Below are 27028 nucleotides of genomic sequence, written 5' to 3' on the forward strand. Positions count from 1 at the left end.
TGGTGTAATACAGGGCTGTAGTCTTTCACCCCTGCTGTTCAATCTGTACTTCGAAGAAGCGGTGATGGAAATGTGCGAGGTCTGATGTCGACATTTAGTTGACCTCTGTTTAGCACAATTGTACGTTACTATTCCATGAGTGATCTTAGTACTTTGTGTGCCCTGCTGTAACAATTACATAGGAATTACAATGAAAAACATAAACACGTACAAGGTATAATATACATTACAAAAAATAAAACACCGGGAAAAGAAATTTAAGGAAAAGGTTTACGGCGATATCATGTTGTGCTTGCACATAGCACGTTATTCACGACTGTGGTGAGAATGAGAGACATAATCACATAGTTAGATAAAGCACGTTTCAGTTCACAATTTCATTGGTTTCTCTGAGGAGGTTGGTCTATTGAATCATATGAATTGATGCACATGGTTCCATGTCTTGAGCATCGGAGGGAGGCTTTTGGGATGGGGCCATTGTACTGACGTTACACAGTGTTAAGTGTCTGGTGTTGTTGCTACGATGTTGCCACAGCAATAGTGTGTGCTGGAGCATCTGCAGTACACTGTTGAGATTGCCGCAAGACCCACACATATGATCATGGCAGTACAGTAGGAAGGCATAGTGATAGGCTCTCCTCAGTCGATTAATTGTCTCTGAGGTCTACCAGTTGGAATGCATCACTAGACAGGATCTCAGCTGTCCATAGACAGTACTTTACGTTTCCCAATATTGAAGTTTGACAAGGGATGATGGCACGTGGAGTGACTCCACAAGTGTGTGAGGTCATCCATACAGGATCACACTAGGAACAACAGATCGGTCGATTTGTGTACTATTGCTACGACTGCTCTCTTAGTGACAGGAGAAGTTAGAAATGTAACAAATCATTTATTAGAGTTTGTGGCATGATACTGTTTGTGTATGCAGATCGGTCAAAGCTAGTGAGTAGTAAAAATACAAATACGTAAGCATATTGCGTCTCTTCCTGACCTGAGGTACGTGAGGAGCAGGTTCTATCACAATCCGTGATCTCTTCATGTACCCACGATAATGTGGTCTCCCGCAGGGATTCCCTTCAGACGGCTGCCACGCCCAGAGAGCTCGCTGGACGTCGTGTACTGGTCGCGTGTTTATATCAACGGCCAGCTTCACTTTCACTTGCGGCCCCGCGAGGGTTGGCCACTGCCTAATCCTTCAGGTATAAGGCCCGGTGGCTGTCAGCTCGCAGCACCGGACGTTCCCCGCCCTCCTCGTCTGCAGGTGCGCTTCCCTTCTTACAGGCAGCCGACGAGATTTCCCTTTGACGCCCATTGGCCTCTGTGTCCCCACGATCCACGTCATCTGCACATTTCTAACAAAAATCTTATGCGTTACTTTTTTCCATGACCTTCTATGTTTCAATAAATTTACATAACGAAACAACGACGGTCCGTTATTTCAGATACTCTTATTTTAATTTGTAGTTATAAATCTAAGGCTATTAGTATAACAAAAATCTTGGTGTATGAATCTAGACATGGAAATAGTGTATTTATCCTGTTGTTTGTGTAGAGAACTATCTCACTACTGTGCATGGTGTGTGACAACTGATATTATATATGGGACAAGCAACGAAATGTGCGGGCCTGCACTAACATTAATATTACCTATACACAGATCGATGCTCAAGACTTAACTACCCTTTGCTAACGATTTGCAACCCATGTCTTTTAATACATTACGTAATTATGCAGGTTGAAGTTTACTGAGCTATACAGAACTATATCGACTATCTAAAAATTGATTCTTCTTGAGTAAATCATCAAAAAATTTGGTTGCGCTCCTTTGCTCGGACACTTCCACTTCAGCACAAAATATTATTTCCTCTTTAATATTGTCTTAGGTTTCCTTTGACCTGTATGTCCGCAGGAGCACACCAACAAATTCCTGACAAGTCCGACACGTCGCTGCCATACCATGCATCTTTTCCGCAGCTTGGCCTTCGATGTGCCCACACATGAATTCTAATTTTGCCTGGGTGGGTTATGATGACGTTAATGAATTTGAGAACTCCATCACCCAGTTCTTGAAGCCGGCCGGAGTGGCCGAGCGGTTCTGGGCGCTCCAGTCTGGAGCCGAGCGACCGCTACGGTCGCAGGTTCGAATCCTGCCTCGGGCATGAATGTGTGTGATGTCTTTAGGTTAGTTAGGTTTAAGTAGTTCTAAGTTCTAGGGGACTTATGACCACAGCAGTTGAGTCCCATAGTGCTCAGAGCCATTTGAACCATTTTTGAACCCAGTTCTTGAGATGCATCGACCCACCATTATCTTTGGGCTCCTGGAATTTTAGTATCAACAGGAAGTGATTGTGATCAAAATCCTGTCCTATCCTCGCATTACTGTTGTCACTCGTTTCCGATACTCGCACGTCTGCTGAGTGTCCCGATGTATCTTGCTGCTCATAACTGTGATGTGCTACTTCTGTATCTCAGTGGAAGTGGCATTCAGCATTTACTCTCCTAAGTGCACTGCAATTATTGGAGCTATTACTCGCTGTTTTTGTGTATGCATTGATAATTCGCACTCTGTCACTGGGCTAGAGCACGGCGGGATTTCCCTCGGAGACACAATCCTGTATACTCCACCATTTGTATCCGAACGCGCTGTGCTCGTGTGCCCGTTTCTCTCTAGTTTTGCAATCCAACTTTCTAATTCTTCCATTCGTTTCGTAGAGTTCGTAACCGCGATATTACGTTGAGTTTTTAAGAACGCTAGGTATTTAGAGTGGGCTTGTGCTGTATGTCGCAATCACCCTGCGATTTTCATTGCCCCTATTGCTACCGTTTTGGCTATGCTTGCTACTTTTTGTGCAGCCAAAGACATTTCTTTTACCTTTAAACATTCGTTCGTTATTGTTAGTAATTCCTTAGGAATTTTCCCTATATCTGAAATTACTGCCTGAGTGTTCCTCTGCAACCCTTCTTCGATTAATGAAGCTAGATCTTCCTTATCCTTCTTACTCTGCTTGTCATCTTCTTCCTTCTCCTTCTTACGCTGTTCGTCAGCGCCTTCTTTAATTGATCATAGGAAGCTCAGTATTGTGTTACTCTCATCTTTTTGATCCTTGTCACCAACGGGCGATATAACTCTGGACATATGGGCGCTAGAACTCTGGTGTGGCTGAGTTGGCCTCTGTCTGCTCTCGTTCGTTTGACTATAAACTTCTGCTACCGTCTCGACCTGTGTGCCTGTCTCTACCTCTCTATCATAATCACGGCCGCGACATTGCTCTAAGATCGCGTCCAAATTCCGTTCCTCATCAACGATCCTGTCGCCCTGTCCTGCTGGAAATGTGCCCATCTCATCTCTGAACCAACCCCCGTGATTAACCTGTCCCTTATCCATTATGCTATCCTCTTTTGATTTATCTTCGCTCGCTAATACTCGTGCCTTACATCTCATGATCATTCACAAAAACAAATTTCTCTTAAATGAAAACAACAGTTCTGCAGTATTGTCATACCTACTACTACTAATGATGTCTCATAAGCGCAATAAAAGAATCTACTCCCTGTATGTATGCTTTACATATAGACACAAAATTTCAGCAACGTCGTTCCAACGCTGTAATCACATGCACAGTATGTTGTGGTACAGAAACCGCACAGAAACCTGACAAGGTGTGATGTGGTACGGACAACACATCAAAGAACCACAAAAAATAATGAACAAAATATATATATATATATATATATATATATACACTGAAATAAACAAAAACTGTAATCATGCACCGCTACTTAAAACTAATTGCGGAACTATCAGAAAAAGAACTTGGAAATTAATCATTTAAAAACGTTAAGCAGAAAAAATTTAGAATGTTCCTACTGAGAATACTACTGGCTTATCAGCGATTCACATGAAAGATCCAAGGCTAAGGGTCGCCATTTTAAGCAAGGTGCCGGGGCTAGCAGTGTGTGTAGCACTAAATTCAGCTATAATTTGTATATGGAAATGATGCTCTAAGCCCTCCCTTTCATAACTCCGACTTCTGCTGTTGCACATGGATTTAAAAAAAAAAAAACGTGAACTGACTGTAATCGACCCTGCAAGTGGAGCAGAAAAGAGTTTGGCACCTGCAATAATTTAATTTGATAAAAATTAATTTGACAGTGAAAAGTTTAATTAATGTCGTGACAGATGAAAATATTGCTCTACATAACTACAGAATGAAAGTTCTGTTCAAGATAACAATTGGATTTATTCTGACTAAATTCAAAATGAAAAACAGATGTTACATTCTTCAGTTGAAACTTCCTGGATGAGAGGTCGTGGTCGATATATAAAATTTCCACCTAACTTTTCGTCTCCATCTGCGGGAGACATCTTCTGAGGTCGTCCGGCTACTGCCACTGAGGCTCCAGGTACTCTCGCATTTATAGAGCGCATACGGGACACCACTACTCGTCACGTAATACCGACGGTATGCCTATCTTTGGAAGGCGTTATCATTCTCGATTAAGAGTAATCGATTGTCTTTCTGATGGCGCAACGTCGACATCCATATTTTGTCTAGCTTTTAAACTTCCTCTTTTCTATTAAAATTGTTATGGTGTTTGTGAATCTCAACTGCTTCTCTATACATGCGCGCGTGATAATGGGACGTTCATGCTAGAACGCATGTCTCATTAAATTTAATTTTTTGGTTCCCATCTCGAAAAACACGCTCAGCTACGGTCGATTTTTCGGTGTCCTAAGCGGCAGTTTCTTTTATGTTCGGCTAAGCGGTTGTTTATACTTCTTTTCGTTGTTTTAATATATACTTGTCCACAACTGCATGGAATTTTGTATACTCCAGGTGTTACTAGGGGGTGTCGGGCGTCTTTTTCAGTTCTTAAATATTCCTTAATCTTCTTGGTGGGTCTGAAGACTGTTTCGATCCCACGCTTGGCCAGAAGATTCCCGATACGGTCCGCCACTTAATTAATGAACGGTAGGAAAACTTTTCCGGTAGGTGACCGTTGAAGTCCAGAGCAACAACCGTTCATTCTAAAGTCACGGACCGCATCGGGATGTTCTGGCCAAGCATGGGATCGAAACCATCTTCAGACCCACCAAGAAGATTCAGGAATATTTAAAAACTGCAAAAGCCGCCCGACACCCCCTAGCAACACCTGGGGTATATAAAATTCCATGCAGTTGTGGACAAGTATGTAGTGGGACAACGAAAAGAACCACGAAAAGAAGTGTAAACACCCGCTTAGCCGAACACAAAAGAAACTGCCGCTTAGGATACATCGAAACATCGGTTGTAGCTGAGCATGTTTTTCGAGATGAGAACATCCCATTATCATGTGCGCATATATGGAGAAGCAATAGAGATTCACAAACACTATAACAATTTTAATAGAAAAGAGGAAGATTTAAAGTTAGACAAAATATGGATGTCGACGTTGCGCCATCAGAAAGACAATCGATTACTCTTAATAGAGAATGATGACGCCTTCCAAAGATAGGCATACCGTCGGCATCACGTGACGAGTAGTGGTGTCCTCTACGCGCTCTATAAATGCGAGGGTAGCTGGAGCCTTAGTGGCAGTAGCCGGACGACCTCAGAGGATGTCTCCCGCAGATAGAGACGAAACGTTAGGTGGACATTTTATACATCGACCACGGCCTCTCAGCCCGGAAGTTTCAACTGAGGACACACCGGCCGTGAAAGCCTACATTGTATGACATGTTACATTTAAAATACGTCAATTATATACACAGATAATTGCTGTGAAGGTGAAGTTGTTCATAAACTAGCTTGTTACATTTATGACCAAGTGGTGTGTGGAGCCAATTACTTGTAACTCAAATCTTAAGAAAAACACCCAGCAAACCCGACATCAATTGCGCTGCAACAGTAATGGGAACTCAGACAATGAAAACCCAATAAAAACCAAGACAGAAAGAACGGAAACAGGCGCGCTCTGCTGAGCTCTAATTATCATGTAGCAAAATTCCGGTGCTGCGGACATACATTGCCAGGCTGCCTTCTTTATTGCAAGAACACGATCTGGCCTACCGGAGGCGATTGCTGGTTGCTTCAACATCCCATCGTTATGATGATAATGTCCCGAGTATAGCCAGATACTAATTATCCTGGCCTGGTTGTTCCAGACTAAAGACTTCCTAGCAATTCAAATGCGCCTCTGAGGGAGACGAAGAAAGCTCGCCACACAAACATTGAAGGTACAGTGATTGATTTTAACAAGCAAAGTCGCACAGTAACTCCGATACTGTCAACTTTAGCCAAAACTGCTCAAGACGGACAGCACTGGCCGTTTGTGCGTAGAACGCTCAATTGCCAACTGTACCCTGAAAGTTACGTTGACTTCGTCAAACAGGGACTATTAAACAAAAGTGTATTAGACAACCAACAGAAGGCGGACTGTCAAGGGCAGCGAGTGTTCAGTCTTGTAACCCACTCAGACCGAAAAGCGAGACTAGCTCCCATCACAGAGCACCCGTACAAGCCGAACCCAGTACATTACCACCCCACCACAGTGACCATGGTTAAACGTGCAAATCAGCAACTTGATAACCGGTGGACAATTCCACTCTATTGCCGAAGCACTTCTCTTACGCCAATGGAGATACTTGGAATCAATTTGTACACGAATTTTGCTACGTCACGCAGCTTTTCCCTGAGCAAGCCAATCATAGGTAATCTTTTACAGAAAGCGCCGGAATTTTCTCGCGAAAACTGCCTGGGAAGTCAAGGCATTCCCAGGCCTCGCTCGTAGCTCGCCAGAAGGTGTGTTTACCGAATTTCCGCGGAGAAACGGAATATCTCACCCCAGGCGCTCCCTTAGAACTCACCGTGGGCGTGGCGTCCCGTTCTTTTGACAACGTCGGCGTCGGGGCAGCATCCACACCATTCAGCCAGTCCCTCACACCAGCCGGCATAACCCTTTCTTGACCAACAGAACCCTCCTGTATTTCTGGACCACCCAGTTGACGAGAGACATCGCGTTGGAAGGAATAGCAACTCTTCACTGTATACAATTAGAGAGGAAAACATTCATATCCTCCGAGTTCTCAATATTAGCATTGTAATGGCCATTCTCGGCTATACCTCCCCAAATCGAATTACTACGAGTAAGGCGATTGCTATAAACATTAGAGGGGGCAGGCGATTGTGTGCATCGGAAAGGTATGCCATATCGCAAATAAAAGAAATGTTGAGGGGGTGGAATTAAAAAACTAAAATGAAAGAATATCTACGATACGATTCGCTGATGTCGTTGCTAATCTTGGTGAAAGCGAAGAAGAATTAGATGATCTGCTGAATGGAATGAACAGTCTAATGTGGGCAGAAATGGTCTGTGAGTAAATCGAAGAAACACGAAAGTAATGAGAAGTAGCAGAAATGAGAACAGCGACAAACATAACATAAGGATTGACACTCACAAAATAAATGAAGTTAAGGAATTCAACCACCCAGGCAGCAGAATAACCAATGACGGGTGGTGCAAGGAGGACACCAAAAGCAGACTAGCACTGACAAATAGGCGTTCCTGACCAAGAGAAGTCTACTAGTATCAAAGGCAGACCTTAATTTGAGGACGAAATTCCTGCGAATTTACATTTGGAGCACGGCAATGTATGGTAGTGAAATTTTCACTGTAGGAAAATCGGGACAGACGAGGATCCAAGCATCTGAGATGTGGCGCTAAAGACGAATGTTGAAAATCAGGTGGATGTTAAGGTCAGGATTGAGCAGGTTTTCCGCAGATTCGGAGAGGAAAAGAATATGTGGAAAACGCTGACAGGGAGATGGGATAGGATGATAGGGCATCTGTTAAGACATCAGGAAGTGACTTTCATGGTACTAGGGGGAGTTGTAGAGGGAGAAAACTATAGAAGAAGACTGAGATTGGAATACATGCAGCAAATAATTGAGGAAGTAGGTTGAGAATGCTACTCTGAGATGAAAAAGTTGGCACAGGAGAGGAATTCTCGGTGCGGCGCAACAAACCAGTGAAAAGACTGATGATTCAAAGAAAATAAAATAAAATAAAAGGCTTGTTCATTGGCCTGCCTGTTATGGGTTTTACGCTGTTACCCTCACTCGTTTGAGCTAATCTTAATGAGCTACCTTAATGAGTATGTGTCAGCAAGGGCACCGACAACAAATTATAATAAGGAAGTTCATTTTCTGAAATGTGGACCACCACGTACTAGAGAGGATGAACGCTAGGGGAAAGCGGAGCTCCATGTTAAGTTGTTATAGTAATTTACCTTGTTCGAGGACGCCTGGAACTCCATCAGATATTCGGGCGCAGGAAGATAATCAAATGCTTCGATACGGCTGATGTGGGCCTCAAGTATTCAATGCTCGGTTTGGAAAGAAAACTACACATACTTAATAACACTTGCATGTGCTAATAAATAACTATTTTAAGTTGTTGAGGTTTTCGTCAATGTAGGTCATAGAAGCAGTATGTATTTCTTGGTACTGCCTCTTTAAGATTCTCTGTACATGGTGTAACGGGTATAAATGCAGATTTTTTCTATGTATTAATTTTAATACGCATACAGTTCAGTGTGTTTAGTTGTTTTCTCTCACTGCGTCGATCAGTCCTCCCGCAAACACGTCACACAATTTACTAGCTGATGTTTTCTGTACCGTAGTAACTTCGCCCCTAAGTGGACTACCCTTGGCATTAAAAATAAGCAGTTCGCACCCACATGTCCATACTTCAACATATGACATACTGGGGAAAATAAGCATTAGTGACTTGCTCCTGCCAGCTGTACTCGAAAATATCCAAACCTAGAGACATACTACTCGTAATAGCTGTAATTGTTAGTCTGCATATGACGTAAATAATTACGTAATGTTGTTCAGTACAACGTCCTCAGTCACCAATACAAAGATCTATTCTTATCCTGACCCAGATATCGTGGTCTAGTGATTAGAGTTGCTGCCTCTGGATCATGGGGACCCAGGTTCGATTCCTGGCCGGGTCGGGGATTTTCCCCGCCCGGAGCCAGGGTATTTGTATTGTCTTCGTCATTTCATCATCATTTGCGCGAATGGCGAGACTGGACTGTGTGAAGACTGGGAATTTGAACGGACGCTGATAATCACGCCGTTGAGCGACCAAAATCATCGCCATCCACTTATCTTTCACATCCTTAGTATTTACGAAATATTGCTCAGAATCGACAACTGTTCGATCTGTGAAGGGAAACGTTGCCATATAGAACAACACAACAGATTCTAATAATTGTTCTGTGTAGGTCGTAGCACTGGAGGGTAGAGCCGGCCAGTGTGGCCGAGCGGTTCTAGGCGCTTCAGTCCGCAACGGTCGCAGGTTCGAATCCTGCCTCGCGCATGGATGTGTGTGATGTCTTTAGGTTAGTTAGGTTGAAGTAGTTCTAAGTTCTAGGATACTGATGACCTCGGATGTCAAGTCCCATAGTGCTCAGAGCCATTTGAACCATTTTGAACTGGAGGGTAGAGACAGTCGATGGCGTCGACAAAAGAACGCTCTCGCCTGAAGCAGTCTCCTGGCCCTCATTTTATTTAAATTACGCCCAAATGATCGACCGATACCGGACCATACTATCCATTTCTTCTACGATGATGATCTGGTTATTACCGCTGGAGGAAAGTGCTTCAAGGAAGTAGAAAGAAACTCGAAAACTCGTTAACGATCATGTCTGAACAAGAGAAACTTCCTCAAAAAAATGGTTTAAATGGCTCTGAGCATCTGAGGTCATCAGTCCCCTAGAACGTAGAACTATTTAAACCTAACTAACCTAAGGACATCACACACATCCATGTCCGAGGCAGGATTCGAACCTGCGACCGTAGCGGTCACGCGGTTCCAGACTGAAGCGCCTAGAACCGCTCGGCTACACTGGCCGGCGAAACTTACTCAAACCAAACCTCTCGAAGTCACACCTTAGCTCATAAGAGACAGACAGAAAGCTGAACGTCGCCTGTAATGACATTTTTGAACACACAGACACACCACCTTACCTAGTGTAACGTTGTACAGATCTGCCACGTACAAGTATCATTGCGAGAAGATACAGCATAACGTTGCCGCCAGAAATACATCTACAGGATACTAACGAATAGTAAATGAGGAGTCAGACCTACTGTATTAAGAAGAACTGCCCGAACACTCTGATTTTCTACGGCAGAGTATGCATGTCCCGTATTCTCCAGATTCACACATGCCAAAAAGTTAATACAAGCCTAAATAACACATGCAGGCTAACAACAGGCTGCATGAAAACGACACCGCTTGAGAAGCTATTTAAAGCAGCCGGAGTCTCAGATCTTGAATCCTGAAGAACTGCACATGAAGAGACAGAAAAATTTAAACAGGAATTGGATGAGCGCCACTCCGTACAAGGTGCTTTATGCGGATCTGGCAGACTTAAATTCCTCAGTACCGAGCTAAATGAGCCCCCGAAGGACGCCTCTGGCTCACAAGAGATGGCCAGCAGAAATACCTGTGGGTAGAAGACTTGAAGAACACTAAACCGCATAACAACGGGTAATGGTTGTGGTGCCATTCAAAACAAACCTAATTAAATGGAGTCTTAAATACGAAGCGTACAAGAAATTCGATTGCGGTGAAGACCAGGACACGGAACATCTTCTACAATGTTCCAGCTGCCCCAAGAGATGTTCCCGTGTTAGTCTATGGCTTGACAACAATGAATCGTTATACGTGCTCCGATGTTGTGCCGGAAAACTTATAAACAATTTCCCCCATAGGGAGAAAGTAAAATAAAGATATGAGTGTTTACCGAATGTACGGACCAGATGGCGCGGAAAAAGTGTGCTTGTTACAGAAGCTTGAATGGTGAATCACCTGAGGTTGAAATTGAATATTTGAGAAATGATATGTGCAAAGATAAGAACAACGAATTGAATTAAACTTCAGTCACGCTATTGACTACCACATTCATTTTCTGTAGTAAGTGGTAACTTCAAACGAAACCTTTCTTGCCGCATCGATTTCCAGCTTTTGCTGAAGTACTGTGGGCAGATTTTAACCGTTGGATACCTCAGGCAGTCATTAGCTTTCGGATTATATAATTTCCTTCCGTGATTATTAGAAAACACTTTTGTGTACGTAACTTAAGACACGTATTTCTGAAGCCTATCCCTGACATAAACATGTAAAAATTTGTTAAGATAAAGTCTTTGAGAACTTTCACATAGTGACTGGAATCAGTGAACGCGATGCTGTTGTGTGAAAAGTGGACCCCATGGTAAGGTTACATCAGTGAGCAAACAATTTTCAACAAAAGAGTCTGAAAAGTTTCTCTGATTCCAGCTAAAGGATTCATAACCATTGTACTGAAGTTTTTCTGCATCGAGAAGACCTGTGATTCAGTTTCAAATAAATAATCTGTCTAACACGAAAACTTAGACTCTTAATACTAATTTAAAATGGTAGAGATACCCGTGAACAGACAGAAAATATCGGGAAGTTCTCCGAAGAAAGCCGGCCGGGGTGGCCGGTCGGTTCTAGGCGCTACAGTCTGGAACCGCGTGACCACTACGGTCGCAGGTTCGAACCCTGCCTCGGGCATGGATGTGTGCGATGTCCTTAGGTTAGTTAGGGTTAAGTAGTTCTAAGTTCTAGGGGACTGATGACCTAAGATGTTAAGTCCCATGGTGCTCAGAGCCATTTGAACCATTTCTCCGAAGGAACAGCGCCTACTTGTCAATGGAAACAATGTACAGCATAAATCCCTAGACAGGCAGATTGTAAGTGGAAAGCGTTCTAATAGCAGAAGGGCAATTCGTGAAACGTTTAATAACAACTAGCAAAATATTATAGAAAGACCTGTTCCAAAATACCGAGAAATTTTGTTCACATTTTGAAGTTGTCAATGACATAAAAAACAGTGTTCCTACTCTCGTAGAAAAAGGTAAGGAACAAACCAGAAATAAGAAAACAAGAAAAGAAATCATTTACAAATGGTAATCTAGAAACTCTTCATTTGTTCATTGTGGGTACAACTAAATTTGAGTAATCAAACTACTGGTTTTGTAAGCAACTTAAATTTCTGAAAGGCTCCATCCAGTATCTGGTGACTGCAGTATCTGATGAATCTGTTATACAGAATTTGCGTGCGAAATGGCTCTAATATTAAGCGTTATTGCAGCACATACCTTGAGTAGATAAATGTTGCCAGCGACTGGGAAGAGCTGATACCATATCGTCTACAAGAAAGAAAGTAGAATTGGTACAAAGAACAGACGTCCTGAAGAAGAATCCTAGGATGTATCCGGAGTTCAAATACAATGACACACCTCGAACAAAATAAATTATAAATTATCATTTCATTCCAATGCGAAACCAAACTCGTGCTTTCTTTACATAATATCCTCAGCGCCATGTACAGAAGTAAGCAGACTGATCTGGTGCATCTAGACTATGAAAATGTTTCAGTTCATTATTGGAACAATGATTTTTTGTGTCTTTTTTTTATATAAATGGAGCTACATACCTGATCGACCAGATAACTGGATCGGAAATTTCCTTGCAGACAAAACGCAAACCTTATCAACAATGGAGACTCCTATTGATACTAAAGTAATATTTCGTAACAGGGCTTTCGTTATTCGTTTTGTATACTAAGCGGATAGTATTAATTGGAACTTCGGACTTTAGCACAGAATGTAGTTGTATTTAAGAAAAATATATCTCGTAAAAACTGCAGTAAAATCTAGCTGGACTTCTACAAAATATCAGGTTTGTGCTAAAAATTTCTGCTAGTTCTTAACGTAGGCAAATGTAAAATTATTTACATTACGAAAGTTGGAATTGTACTAGTTTTTGTTTACACGACTTGTGAGGCACAGCTTGTCGCTTACGTCATACAAATATTAGGGAGCAATAATGAGGGGAAATGAAACGGAACGCTCACGCTGGATGAATTCAAGGCAAAGATGATGACAGTCTTCGATTCGCTGGTAGCATACAATGAGTTTGTCACTAAAAATAGAAAACTACTGATAAAGTGGTTCAAATGGTTCAAATGGCTCTGAGCACTATGGGACTTAACTACTGTGGTCATCAGTCCCCTAGAACTTAGAACTACTTAAACCTAACTAACTTAAGGACATCACACACATCCATGTCCGAGGCAGGATTCGAACCTGCGACCGTAGCAGTCGCGCGGTTCCGGACTGAGCGCCTTAACCGCGAGACCACCGCGGCCGGCCCTGATAAAGTATGCTGGTGCCAAAAGATGAACATCTACTTCCATTAAGGCAGTTAGAGGTCATTAACGTAGCAAATGGTTCTAAGTAATAAAACTGCAGATAAAATTAATCGTCTGCATCATGTGTGTTCTTAAGACCAGATGTCATTCCCAGAAGGACTCAGTTTGATAATCGAGCTCTGATAATTCCTGAAGTGGAATGATACGGATCTATAACAGAAATGATGATGATAATATGACCATAAATATCAGAAACTATGGATGTGCGAAACACAGTCAGACGTACACTGGGCAAAAATTTGAAGAAAATTTAAGGCAAGGATGTCCAACCCGAGGCCAGCGGGCCGCATGCGGATCCAAAGCAACTATTGCGACCGAAAAGTGAACAGTTATTTATCACAAAATCTGAAAAAAAATCCACAAAATTAAATTAATGTAAAATTATGATAAACTGAAGATTTTCAACTTCATACTCCCGCTACGTGATGCCGCTTTCTCATTTGTTCATCCCATTATTAACGTAGCCGCCAGTGTTACACTTGAACCTCCAGAGTCTTCTCGTTCTTATAACCGGCCAATGCGTCAGAGGCTCTGGTCTGTTACCTTACGGCTAAATTGGTGGCAGCTGCGAAACTAGGTAATTGTGACACCCTTAACAAACAATATAGATTCGTTGCCAGACTTTTTCAGATGGGATACGTAAAGTTGCAGTCTGGCATCCAACTACAAGACTATCACAAATCGTACCTGTCCAGAGACAAATATCGCTTGCTGCACAGTCATGCGTTCTAAATGTCATCTTTGTTTGCAAGCATATACTTTTGTCCGAGGGCTACAAAGTATTTTCAGGAGTAAAGCACACAAAGGGTAAAAATGGAACAAAATCTACGATGAACCCCCTGAGAACTGCAGCCCGTTTTTTCGAACCTGATACTGATTCGTCAATTTTGCCCAGTTGAAAGTCAAATGTCATTTTAAACTATGGTTTGCAACCATTTATACTCGTATATAAAATTATTAATGGAATCTCGTACATAAAAAGTCAGCTTAATTCCAGCTTGCTTTTGTAGAAAAAACGATCATAAATTAGTAAGAAAAAATGCTGGACATCCTTGGTCCCATGGTTTTTAGGCTATGACGTCTTGTCCGCAACGATGTCATTAAAGAAAGAATAAATGAGATTAGAATAAAGAGGAAAGAAATCGGTCGAGTCGTGTTTAAAGAAACCACCGCAGCATTAGACGATAGACAATTTAATATAAAAAAATTGCAACTTAACAGAAGAATGTACGCTGTTTCCCAGAAAGATTCTCTTTCTGACAAACATTGATGGGAATTCTTAATATTTTCAGCCTAATTTTACACGTTGTTTATGATGTTTAGTAAAAATAAGTTACGTTTATTGTTTACACAACTTCTTGGATCTTTCGAAGCTAAAATTCGTGTTCAAGCCTACAATTTGAGCATTGAGCTTCTCATGTAGTTCAAGTATGTACTCAACTTTAAATCAATGAATAAGACTGTAAATTTATATCTGAGAAACTGAACTACTAAATAAGCTCAGTACAGGAATTGAAGTCCTTGATTTTAGTTCCGGTCATCGGTCACCAGAGAAACAATAAACGTACGGTGTCTAAAGCTGGTTTATTATTACTAATGTTAATAATAATTTTATTCTTCAGGCTGAAGAAAAAGTTGTGTTAGTATTTGTAAGTGAAACATGATGAAGACACCATTTTATATCACTCTTCGTGTCACCGTGTATGTTCTTAGAAAGTACACATGGCAAACACTCTCTCGGGCAGAACTGTACGTATTGATCGTCGGAAATCATACCTCTCAGTGGTGAAGTATTATATTCGTGAAGGAGTGGGGAAACAAAACCGATGGATTCCTCCTGTGTACCGTCCCTTAGCGCTGATGATTGGAGACGTTTCCGTCTGGAGGGCTGCATTTATGTCTGGCCCGCGAGCGATGCTCTATTAACCGCCATCCGCAGCCGTTTCTGTTCTGTCACAATGAAACGGGAGCTCCCAATAAAACGACGTTGTATTCAGGTAGCGTCTCCTCGTGAAATGAAACATCTGATCCGACTCCATTCTACGCATTTATGGCTAAGGAAATCAATTTCCGCAGAGAGGCACGGTGCATCGGCAGACGAAGACGGAGGACATGGGGGTTGGGAGGAGCGGGCGGCAGGCGGAGCAGAACCGAGACGTGGATATTCATGCCTTTCTGCTGACATCAGCGTAGGCGCCCTCGGCCGATATGGTATCCCTGCTCGGAAGTGCCTGACTGGGGGACTATTGTGTCGCCTACAATAGCTTCTACTCCCCGTGCGTCTTCACTCCTCCCTGTTTCCAGATGTCGATGCTGGATTCATTATGCTAAATGAGAGCCATTTCATTTGCGTTCTCAAACTACCGTCTGCAGGTAATTGTTACATTCCAGGTGGGGATGAAGACACATTGAATAAGACACGTATTTTTCTGGGTATCGTAAACCATCAATGGACACTAAGATTCTTCGTATTACATGATGAAGAAGACATCGACTTCACTGTTTGCCACGCACAGATCAAATTATGCACGCACACATAAAAAGTCTAATATTTTATTGTCTAGTATAGCACTGACCGAACAAAAGAATAAATAATTTACGGTTAATTCATCGGTCCCCATCAAGGTTTTCTTGAAGGTTACCATTATTTTAGACATAAAGGAAAGAAGTGTTTGGAAATGGGAACCTACTTGATCAGCTGTTAACTCGCTACATTTTTCTGAAGGCCCTACCACCTTGGATAAAAGTAACCTTACTACGAAAACGCTTTGAAAACGCATACAGTAACAAGAAACAATTTTTTATCTAAGGTTAATTTTGATGAATAGCGAAGGGCATTAATAAGTCTCGGCCCTTTCACTTCAGCGTATATAGATATTTCATCGTTTTTGTGGCTGTTGTCATGGTCTTCGGTCCGAATACTGAATTGATGCAGCCTTCTATGCTAGTCTATCCTGAGCTAGCCTCTTCATCATTGTGTAACTACTGCAAGTTACATCGATTTGAACTTTGTTACTATAGTCAAGCATTGGTCTATTCTCTTCTTGTGTCAACTGTTTTCGTCCATGGAAACGTAATTCGCCTGGTGTAAATGGATAAAAGAGTGATTTAACAAAATTACTGAGAAGTATGATTATGAGTTTCGTAAATACGATCAGGAACACTGAAAACAGCGCACCCGGACGGAAGAAAGTTACAAACGCGAAACTTTGCAGATAAGTATAGTGAGATCCGATATGCAAATGATCCAAGTTTGTTGAGCATGTGCAGGAGCTGCAAACGTGCACGGCGCATATTGGACGAGTCATACACTTCAACTTTCACATCCTGATTAGAGTAGGTCTTCAGTAGGCGCGGAATGCGAGGTATACGTGTTATTCAACATTTCTCACTGTTAAGTCAGTTCGGAAGAGGCCTAATCATTGGCCCTGAAACCGTATGGTAGTCAACACACCGTGTGGTTCTTCAAGTCGATCGTTCGGAGTGTTCGTCAGACGATGTTGGGAGCACTGAATATGATATCGCAACCGGGTGTGACGTATGGGGTCTGCAGCTACCAGGAAGACGACGAGGTAAGGGAATCGAAGGTTCGTGTAGCAAGTTATCAGGGATCCTGCAGTAATTCGCTCCATGATACGACAAATGTACGGGTGGCAGTTGTTCCAGAAACAATTAACAGCTGGCCTCGCGAAAGTGAATTTGCAATCTAGGCGCCCTTGTCGTGTACTGCTGTTAACACCAAAACATCGGCGTCTATCTACAGTGGTGCCACGTCAGATGGACGTAGACTGCCACTGGCAAAACATGATGTTTAGTTATCAGATTTGTTTTGGGGACGGATGATAACCGTATGTGAATGTGGGGGCAGCCTGGTGAACGGCAGAATTCCTCTCACGATGTCGTACTCCACACCACGTGGCGTAACGGAATTTGGAGCTACAGATAAAAAAATAGCCGATCCCCTCTAATTGTGTTAGGTGGTACATTAACAGGTCAGCGTTATGTTGATGGTATTCCTATACGGTTCACCTTGACACTTTTCAAGCACGATTATGCTTACCTGCATACAGTTCAAGTTGCTCCAGAGTTCCTATGTCACCTTCCGATTCTTGCATGGACAACGCGATCCCCGTAGTTGTCTCCTGTACTGAATGTGTGCGAGCAGTTGAAACTCCAGATGATGCCGTGTTATTCTGTACACGATTTGGAGATGGCTCTTCAAGATTTGTGGCCCAGTCTGCGTCAGAACAACATCAGACGCCCAGATAACTCGATGTCGGAGCGTTCTGCGATATGTATTGCAGCAGAAGACGGGCCAACACATTACTGATGTTGCACTGTATTTGTGTACTTGTTCTCACCGCATTTGTTTTCTTGTTTTTGTTTTGCAATCAAGTGAATCTCTCATCTGTGTTATTACGTCTAATAAATTTCATTTCGATACGATGCTCGCCTCTTAGTGCGCTACTTTCTTTGTTCCTGTGTGTACATTCAACATGCGCTTAGGAAGTAATCATTTCAGAATCATAGAATAACAGGGAAAATTATGTTCTTGTGATATACACTGAATTCTAGTGCCTCTGAAACTTATAGAGAAATTAACGCATAATACAATGGCCAACATTGTTAATAATGGGATACAGTCCACGTGCAACAGCTGATAAGTGGAATGTGGCTGTAATTTGACAATGTAAAACGACTTTAAAAAATCAGATGGACAAAACGTTGAAGTTATCCTTACCCAGAAATCACGAGGTGTCTAATGTAACGGGTCGGGGTTCAGTGACACTAGCTGTTGAGCGTCAGTGACAGAGGGGAGTGAAGGCCATATGCTATCAGAGATGGCGGGAAGGAAGCGACACTTTGGGCGGTTGAGTGGGCTCTTTCCTTGGCTCAGTGGGTCAGGTGTCATTGAAACACTGGTGGTTCCACTAAGAGTCATTTAAAGAAACAGACTAATAAATTATGTTTTGACTCGCTCGGTTCCTCGCGGCGGTGGAACGGCGGGGTCGTAGCGTGCATATTCCAGTGACAGCTGATGTGGCACCGGCTCGTGTTGCAGCGGCTCGCCGGCGGCTTATTCTTCTATTCGGTACAGTGACCGTAACTCAGTCCGGCATCGGAATGGTCTTTTCCTTGTGAATTCGCTCCTTGCGTTATTAACAATCAGCTACGGCGTTTCGTGGAGTGCTCCGTCCCGGAATCGAACCAGCGACCCTCATGTTCGGCGTCTCCTGGCGGAGTTCCTCAACTCATAGGTTCACAGGTGACCCATTTGGTGAAGCCGCAGTCCCTTCGTCCTCACCAGTCACTTGGGTAAGAATAACACGGACTTCTTTCTGGTAACATCTGGAATGGCGTGTTCTGCGTTGACCTATTGGTACGGTACCGACATCTTCTTCTGTCGAGCGGCGTAGCGGCTAAGTCGTTGTAGCGAAGTACGACGTCCGCTGATTTACCATCGGTCCGTCCGTCCAAGCGACGTCCCTTCGTATCTTCTTTCCCTCCTCGAAGGACTATCTCGCGCCCATTTGTCAGAGATATTTATTCGGCGTCGTTGCTAATGTCGCGAAGTTTCTAGGGTGGCGACTGAGTCTTTGGTCATTGAGATGTGCTTCTCACGTTGGGCAGAAACGTGACAAATGTCACACACGTGCCGGCCTTTCTTGTTCGACAGCTGCTGCTTCCGAATATTGTGGCTTAACGTGTCGAAGTCTCTAAAATGTTCACGTAACCTATAAAAAGTCTTTACCTATTTTTCTGCTTTGAACAACCATAAATAACGTAATTATTATACATAATTATTCTACACTCTACACTACATGAACTTGACTAGATTGGTGCTTTAACGCAGCGGCTTTGAGTATGAGTCTGATGCTTTAACCAAGATGTACCTCGCTTCATTTTGAGCCCTATGGAAGATAAGCAATGGTGGAAAGGAAACGAGGAAAGTTAGAAGTGGGATTTTTTGAAATGTTATTTTACTACAGCCTGTTTAGCAGACAAATAAGATGAAATATTAGCTAATGGTAAGGCACATTCGGTTAGGAAAGAAGTCAATGTTAATCGTTTACGCGAAGAAATAGCCGGGTGGACGAATATGTACAAGACGTTTTTAATTTGGCAGTGGATGACCTACAGCCAACTGCTGCAACTATGTACACATGAAAACATAACAAAGAATAAAAACACCTGTCTACACTCTGAGGTTACTATATGAAAATATAGGTAGCTGTCAGCAATCCACTAAAATTCTTCTGCTTGTGTTGTAATCTAAGTTACAATTAATGATGCAGACAGTTGTACCAGAATAACTTTATATGCTAACTCAAGGCATCTTTAAATGAGCAACGATGGGGTATTTTTATTGTTATTACACGATTTTCGCTGTTCAGGCATTTCCCTATGACTACTGGAACTTGTCAGTAATCAATGTTTATCGTTGGGCCAGATGGGAAGTCTCCGAGAGACAGGCGACCCGTCTTACAACGATCAATAGTAAGCAGGGTAGAAGAGATTATAATCGTTCTCACGGTTGTAAGGCTATTTCTTTATCCAGGCGGCCTCGTTATTCCTTTTTTTGTGCTGAGCGTCTGCATCGCTGAATGTTACAATCATGCCCCACCAGTGTCACTGGCATTCCACTGTAGCTGCTTTCTTATTGATGTATTGTGAAAAATTTGTGTTTCCTCACACTAGGCTAGTCATCGTCATATGATTGGCTGTTATCAGTCAGTAAAACAAAAATGACGCAGTGCACTATCCTCTATGAAGGCTTCGAACTCTGTCCTGACTGATCCTGAAATCGAAGCGCGTTTGCTGTCTACGCCCTTGTGTTATATCTATATCTTTCGTACCCAAATCGGTTTATGGTATGTTGTGAGACTGATGGTACTTCGTGTCATTTTATCAGCGTGTTCTTTTAAAAACTGCTTGTTCCATTCACAGTGATGCTTGAGAGGAACTATTGTATAATCCAGGATATTCCACAGTTTAACATTATGACTCTTACATGTTGATGGGATGAAGTAATTTGTTTCTTGGAATGTCTTAGTAGGCATCCTCTCAATTGTCCACACATTTTAAGAAAGGTGTATTACCTTACTCGCTGAGTGGGCCACTGGTGATGCTGACTGTTTCATTAAGACCTTATGCTGGTTAAACGAAACTAATATGAAATATCTAGAAATTCAGTTTGCAGTAACACACTGGAGATGTTAAAGGATGTTGTCACCAGTCACATGAACATTCACAGTCAGTGTACGTCATGGTTCAATCAAACACACAGAATTCCGTATGAACAGGCCTCGGAAGGCCCAACGGTACGACCGACCGTAGTATCATGCTCAGTCAATAGGTGTCACTGGATGCAGATTAGGAGGTGCATATGTCAGCACATTGCTCTCGCGGCCGTTGTCATTTCTCGTGACCGGAGCCGCTACTTTTCGCTAAATTAGCTCCTCAATTGGCCTCACAAGGGATGAGTGCACCCAGCTATTAACGCTCTTGGCGCAGAACCGGACGGTCACCCATCCAAGTGCTAGCCAAGTCCGACCGCGCTTAACATCGGTGATCTGACGGGAGCCGGTGTTACCAGCATGGCAAGGCCGTTGGCAGTTACACACATACGCTTATTCGAGACAAATTCCATCACAGCTTATGCTCATAAATTATTTACGCTTTGTTTTTTAAACAGAGGACGCTTCAGTAATTAACACCGTATATTTATTTATGTTCTAGGAGACAAATACGAGGCTGTGTCGATGGACAACGGCTACAACAAGTACATGATGCTGAAGATCCGCAGCGTAAGCAAGAGCGACTTCGGCTCGTACAAGTGCGTCGCCAAGAACTCCCTGGGGGAGACGGATGGCGTAATCAAACTGGACGGTAAGAAAATTGTTACTAAACAGGGATGGAGCCGTCACCTTTTCATTCAGTATTACACAAGACACAAAAAATGATTTTGAATCTGTATCCTTTCTGAGAAAGAAGATAACTCTCTCACTATCCCTTTTAATGGACATTTAGACGTTTCTGCTCATTGTTCTAGATCTTTATATCTTCTGGGTGGTCCCCAAAGCCTCAAGTAATTTTAAGAAGAATGTGTGTGTTTTCAGATATTATATTGGTCTACTAGTTTTGGGCAAAGCCCATATTCAAGCGCATAGTAACCAATATGGATGCAGCGACCTCGCTTAAAAAAAAAAAAAAAAAAAAATCCACCCAGCGGCAGATATGCGTCAGTTAGATGATCAAGTTAATATACTGTGGTTCCTAGTAAACATTACAAGATGGTGACATTGACGACGTGCTGTGCAAAGATACGCATGGCACACGATTTTTTGACGAAACGAGGAAGATTTATCCACATCTGTTAGTATGGATGCACTTGAGAATGGGCAGTGTCTGAAACTTGTGCATACAAAATAATTTTAACACAATCTGGTGGAAAAATATCCTCCGGCTTCGTATCTTATTTTCCATTGTTGATAACAGTGGACCGTGATCACTGATACCGGTTTCTGTATGAAAGCCCTCAAAGAGGTCGTTCTATTTATTGACAAGTGGACAGAATTAACTTCAAACAACCTTAATAGCATTTACGAAAAGTTCTGGTGTAACAGAATAAATAGCGAGTGGCCATATGACAACTTCAGAATTTCTGAAAGTGCTACAATATTTACAGAAATTAGCAACTGTTTTGGGGATTCTTAAGCTTAAACACAGAAAGCTTTACAGCGCAGTGGCCAAGCAAAACATCACGTTAAACCTGTACTAAACCTTGTTGCTAGACAGTGTCGCTCAGACGTGCTCAAACGGGATTTGGAAAAGGTCAGTTGCATTAAATCATCTATTGTTGATACATAAAGTACGAAATTAAGCCGAGCGTTTAATTTCAGAGGTGGCAGAAGTATAACAGTGGCAACAGCTGGTCAAATGCACAGACGGAGCCAACTAAGCCCGGTAGGCAGCAACGGTAAATAAACAAATGACAAGATAATTATTATACAAGCAGCTAGCTGGGAAAATAGCGTATGACAAGAAGTGAAGACTTGTTGTAATAAGCTCTCCAGCTGTCTTGGAAAAATGAGTATCTTTTCCTTAGATATGTGTTACAAAATCCTTTGGTGAACGTCGTCAGATCGACCAAAGCATATGACGTTGCCTCTGATTGCAATGCGTTAAATAATGGCTACTCTGTCCTTTAACGCACAAACATATAGATAGACTAAAACCTTATGCCAGTTAAATATAGAAACAAAGCATAAAATAAGTCTGACAAGCACTGAAAGCGTTCAATAGTATTTTAACAAAATACAGGAGTCCAGTGAGTAAGGCCAAATTGGGCAACCGTTAAGCGCTAAACACTATTCTAACAAAATACTAAAAACATCACTGAATTAAAGACTGGCAAACATTGAATAATAATTCAAAAAATGGTTCAAATGGCTCTGAGCACTATGGGACTTAACATCTGTGGTCATCAGTCCCCTAGAACTTAGAACTACTTAAACCTTACTAACCTAAGGACATCACACACATCCATGCCCGAGGCAGGATTCGAACCTGCGACCGTAGCAGTCTCAAGGTTCCGGACTGAGCGCCTAGAACCGCGAGACCACCGCGTCCGGCCGAATAATAATTATTTTTATAAAAAAAACAAGACGTTATATAATATGTCAGGCAGGTAGCTTACAACAGATCTTAAGAATAATTAACTCGGAACGTTCCTTAATGAAATATAAGACACTTTAAAGAAGGCTGATAGGCGCGACATAAAAGACTGAATGAGACAGTCTACACAAGGATACGACAGAAAGCGCATATTGCACACAAAACTTGCCAGCTACGCTGCTCAATAACGTGGCGAGTAGACAACAAAATTTGAAATTTAAAACACGGTCGCCACAAACTGCGAATATGTACCCAGGAACGCGGCGAAATACGGTCACGTATCAAAATACAGTGTATTTAAAACAGAATATATTTTTTAAGGCTTTGTTCCACTTATTACATCAAAAGCAAAACCAACCAAAACGGAGTTGTTTTTATACCTGTGTGAAAGGGAACATTATGGAACGAGCAAGATAGACTGAAGACCCTGTAGAACGAGGGAGGGTCTTCCTCATGTAGCCCCAAGAAATTATTTCGGAAGCCTAGTCGTCAATCAGTAATTCCAATGACTTTTCTGTGGAGAATTTTAAGGAGATGCTTAGGACTACGTCCTAACGTTTGCAGCTGTTAGAAGCTCTACAGCCTAAAGGCTACGGTTTACGTGGTAAGTCTGCAAACGAAATTTTGCTGCATGACAATGAAGATTTTCTGGATCGAGTCGTCTTCAGTGATGAATCAAAATTCAATCTAAATGTAAATGTGAACATAAGTAATAAGCGCATCTGTGGGTCAGCAAATACCCACGAGATGGTATAACTGCAACGAGCTCCCGTAAACTGAATATTTTTTTTTCTTTGGCATGTCCTCGTGGATAGTTTACGGGCGTTACTTTTTAGGTGAAGCAACTGTAACTGGTGTTTCTTACCTTGATGCACTAGAACTATGGCTCTTTCCTCAATTCGAATCACGTAAATCACAGAACTTTATTTCGCAGCAAGACAATGCAGCGCTTTACTGGCAACACTCAATAGATGATTGGTTAAAGGACATTGTACACGACCGTTGGATTGGCCACAGGGGCCGGATTTTAAAACTGGTTTTGTATGACCTCCACGTTCACCCGTCATGTGATGTTTTCCGTTGGGGGTTCACAAAGGTTCGTGGGTAGGTGCCTTCACTACAAGGTGATATACCCAACCTTAATAACAGCAATATTGCAACAATGCTCCACTCACACTGATTAAAGTTTGGGAAGAACTCACCTGTGGTCTCGACGTGTGCTCAAATCGAACCCTTGTATAAAAAAAACTTCGAATATTATTTTTAACAGTAAGTTGAACGTAATAAATGCGACAAAGTTTTAAAATCCATATGTTCATTTTGAAACAGCCTACACAAACTAATGACTTTGGTTCCCAGCAACAGACTGCGGGAATGAAGTACGCCCAAAAAGAACCATCGTGCAGTGACTCACACATAGTTCGACAAAAAAGTTACTCCCCATTACAAAATGGCCGGCCGTGGTGGCCGTGCGGTTCTAGGCACTTCAGTCCGGAACAGCGTGACTGCTACGGTCGCAGGTTCGAATCCTGCCTCGGGCATGGATGTGTGTGATGTCCTTAGGTTAGTTAGGTTTAATTAGTTCTAAGCTCTAGGGGACTGATGACCTCAGACGTTGAGTCCCATAGTGCTCAGAGCTATTTGAACCATTACAAAAGGCCTCTCCACAAGGTAGTATAGACTGTTGCCCGAGCAGACTCGCTTCCTTAAACAAACGTAGCTGACAATATTAAACTCCAATGGTGTGACGACATCAATGACATTTCACAGTCACGCCACGTTGTAACTATGTTCGGTTCGACAGAGTGCTCACATGCCCTCGGTGAACATGGACCTCCAACTGCCAGGGAGGCACCTTCTCCATAGCAAGCAGCGCACGGCCCTCTATCCACATCCCCCGCTGTTACGTTCGCCCTTTCGCGTCAGAAATCCTTTTATCTCCCAGCAACGAGCGAGAGACGAACAGAGAATAGATACAATCGGTACTAGAGCACTAAAGACGTCACGCAGGCATGTCATACCACAGTTCGTTATAAAACAAGTCTGTGTGTGGCATTAGAGCTTGTGAATGATAGTAATTTATTGTAAACGGCTTTTGTGAATAATGATAAAACACGATTGGTAGGTGGAGCGTTTTGATTCAAAAACCCTTACTCAGCTGTCGAGAAACATCTTCGACCCTTTGACTCAAACATAACTCATAAGCAAGTCATTTCTCGAGGTAGGTGTGATAGTACTTTGGATTCCTTCACAGTATTGTGTATCCAAGTTGGTCAGAGAGTCACAATTAATTATTAACCATTAAGGATACTTGTAACTTTGATTCATCTAGACGAGGGGCTTTAATGTTAAAATTGCTTGTATCTTTTCCAACTGAAAGTATGAGCTATGGCATTGTTAAAAAGAAGCATTTATAAAACACATGCAGGCTCATTCTTCGATCTAGTATTTTGTATCCTATTGTGGTGAGCAGTTGAATTAGATACACCCGCCTAGCTGGACGTAGCACGCACCCTCTGACGGTACCTCCACTGCGTCGCCTCCGCTGTGACGTTGAATAGTTTCCACCAAGACACGGAAAGCAGCAGAGTGGATCCTGATCCAAGGCATCTCAACCGCCGATGACTGTTCTCGAAGACTGATCGAAGTGTGGTGCAAGACTTGCATTTTTCGCTCAAAGGCTCAATAGGCTTCAGGGTAAGTCACCTGGGGATCTACGGTAAATAAGGTCACTCGTATCTGCCAGACAAAAAAGCTGAAGCACAAAGAAAACGTGATCGGATACCGAAGTAACTTCGTACATGTACACACCATTGGTGTGCACGTAAATGATTAGGGTTGGAATGATTAGAGGTAGAATGGCCACCAGAGTGCTTTAGTGTTGTTCGTATTTAGTGTTGTTACCAGGCCTTTTAATGTATACAAGGGACGTGAACGGAATGTTGGGTGATCACTGTGAATAACACGGATATGCTGCGTTCTCGTGTGAGATAGCGTTAGTAGCTCATGATTGTTTGAAAGGTGCTCATTTTGGGCCTTCATTTGGTCGACTGGTCGAATAGTGCGATATGCACATTTAGGGGCCTTTGGATGTGACAGTCTCGTGATGCTGAATTGCTTTTCGACGTATAGGCAGACACACACGAAGTCAAGTTTCCAAGTCATGACTGCCACAGGGGATGATCGCTGTATCGTGCACCAAGCGTATCGTGATACCTCCACATCTTCACATCTGTGCCTACCGTCAGAGAACAGTTAATGGACTGCTTGCGACGCACATATAATTATCCGGAGTCTAGCATCAGTCGGACTAGGGAATTACCGTTCCAAGTGTAGGCTGCCTTAACGACACAACGGAAACGGCTGCGTATGGAGTTGTGCCCTGACCGGCAACCATGTACTGCTTGATGAATGACGTCGCTCTGCGTTCGGTGATTAATCTCGGCTTTGAAATACCCCAGATAATCATCGACGACGAGAAGGGGCACTACCAGCGAAGAGGTCCTGTTTTTTCAACGGAGAGGGACACAGCATTGATACTCCTGGTGCCATGGTATGGGGAGCCATCGGACATGTCTTCGGGTCACAGCTGGTAGTGAATTGAAATTATCGAATGACGGTATAGGCTGGGAGACAACGTCTGCGATTATTCGGCTACTTGGTGCAAGTTTTCTATTTGACGCTACTTCGGCGACTTGCGCATCGATAAAGGTGAGAGGAAAAGTTTAGGGCAACACAATCACTCAGACCCCTAACGAAGAAAATGTCCGACCAGACCAATGTAGAGGCAGTGACTAACTGCTGGACCACGAATTGCTGGCATGGCTAGTAGTGTCGAAGGGTTCAATGATACATCACAGACACGTGTGTCCTCGTGCGGTCCCTCTCATATACAACAGTGCTGCAGTGCCCTTCATCTACAGGACAATGCTCGTCCACATAAGGCACTTTTCTCAGTGAACTGTCTGTGTGCTGCCGAGGTGCCTCCATGGCCAGCCACCTCTCCATATCTCTACCTCCGGAGAACATTTGTAGGAACAGCTCCGAAGTCAA

General features: G+C 42.7%; 1 protein-coding gene across 2 annotated transcripts in view; it reads left to right on the top strand.

The window, feature by feature from the left end:
• LOC126089044 (lachesin-like) overlaps nt 1–27028 on the top strand; it is a 1131845-nt gene that overhangs the window by 985318 nt on the left and 119499 nt on the right. For both annotated transcript variants that reach the window (XM_049906881.1, XM_049906882.1), the window contains exon 9: nt 21038–21187. In XM_049906881.1, coding sequence (XP_049762838.1) covers nt 21038–21187 — 150 coding nt within the window. The remainder of the gene's footprint in view (nt 1–21037; nt 21188–27028) is intronic.

Source organism: Schistocerca cancellata, chromosome 1 (assembly GCF_023864275.1).
Source record: "Schistocerca cancellata isolate TAMUIC-IGC-003103 chromosome 1, iqSchCanc2.1, whole genome shotgun sequence".
Lineage (NCBI taxonomy): Eukaryota > Metazoa > Arthropoda > Insecta > Orthoptera > Acrididae > Schistocerca > Schistocerca cancellata.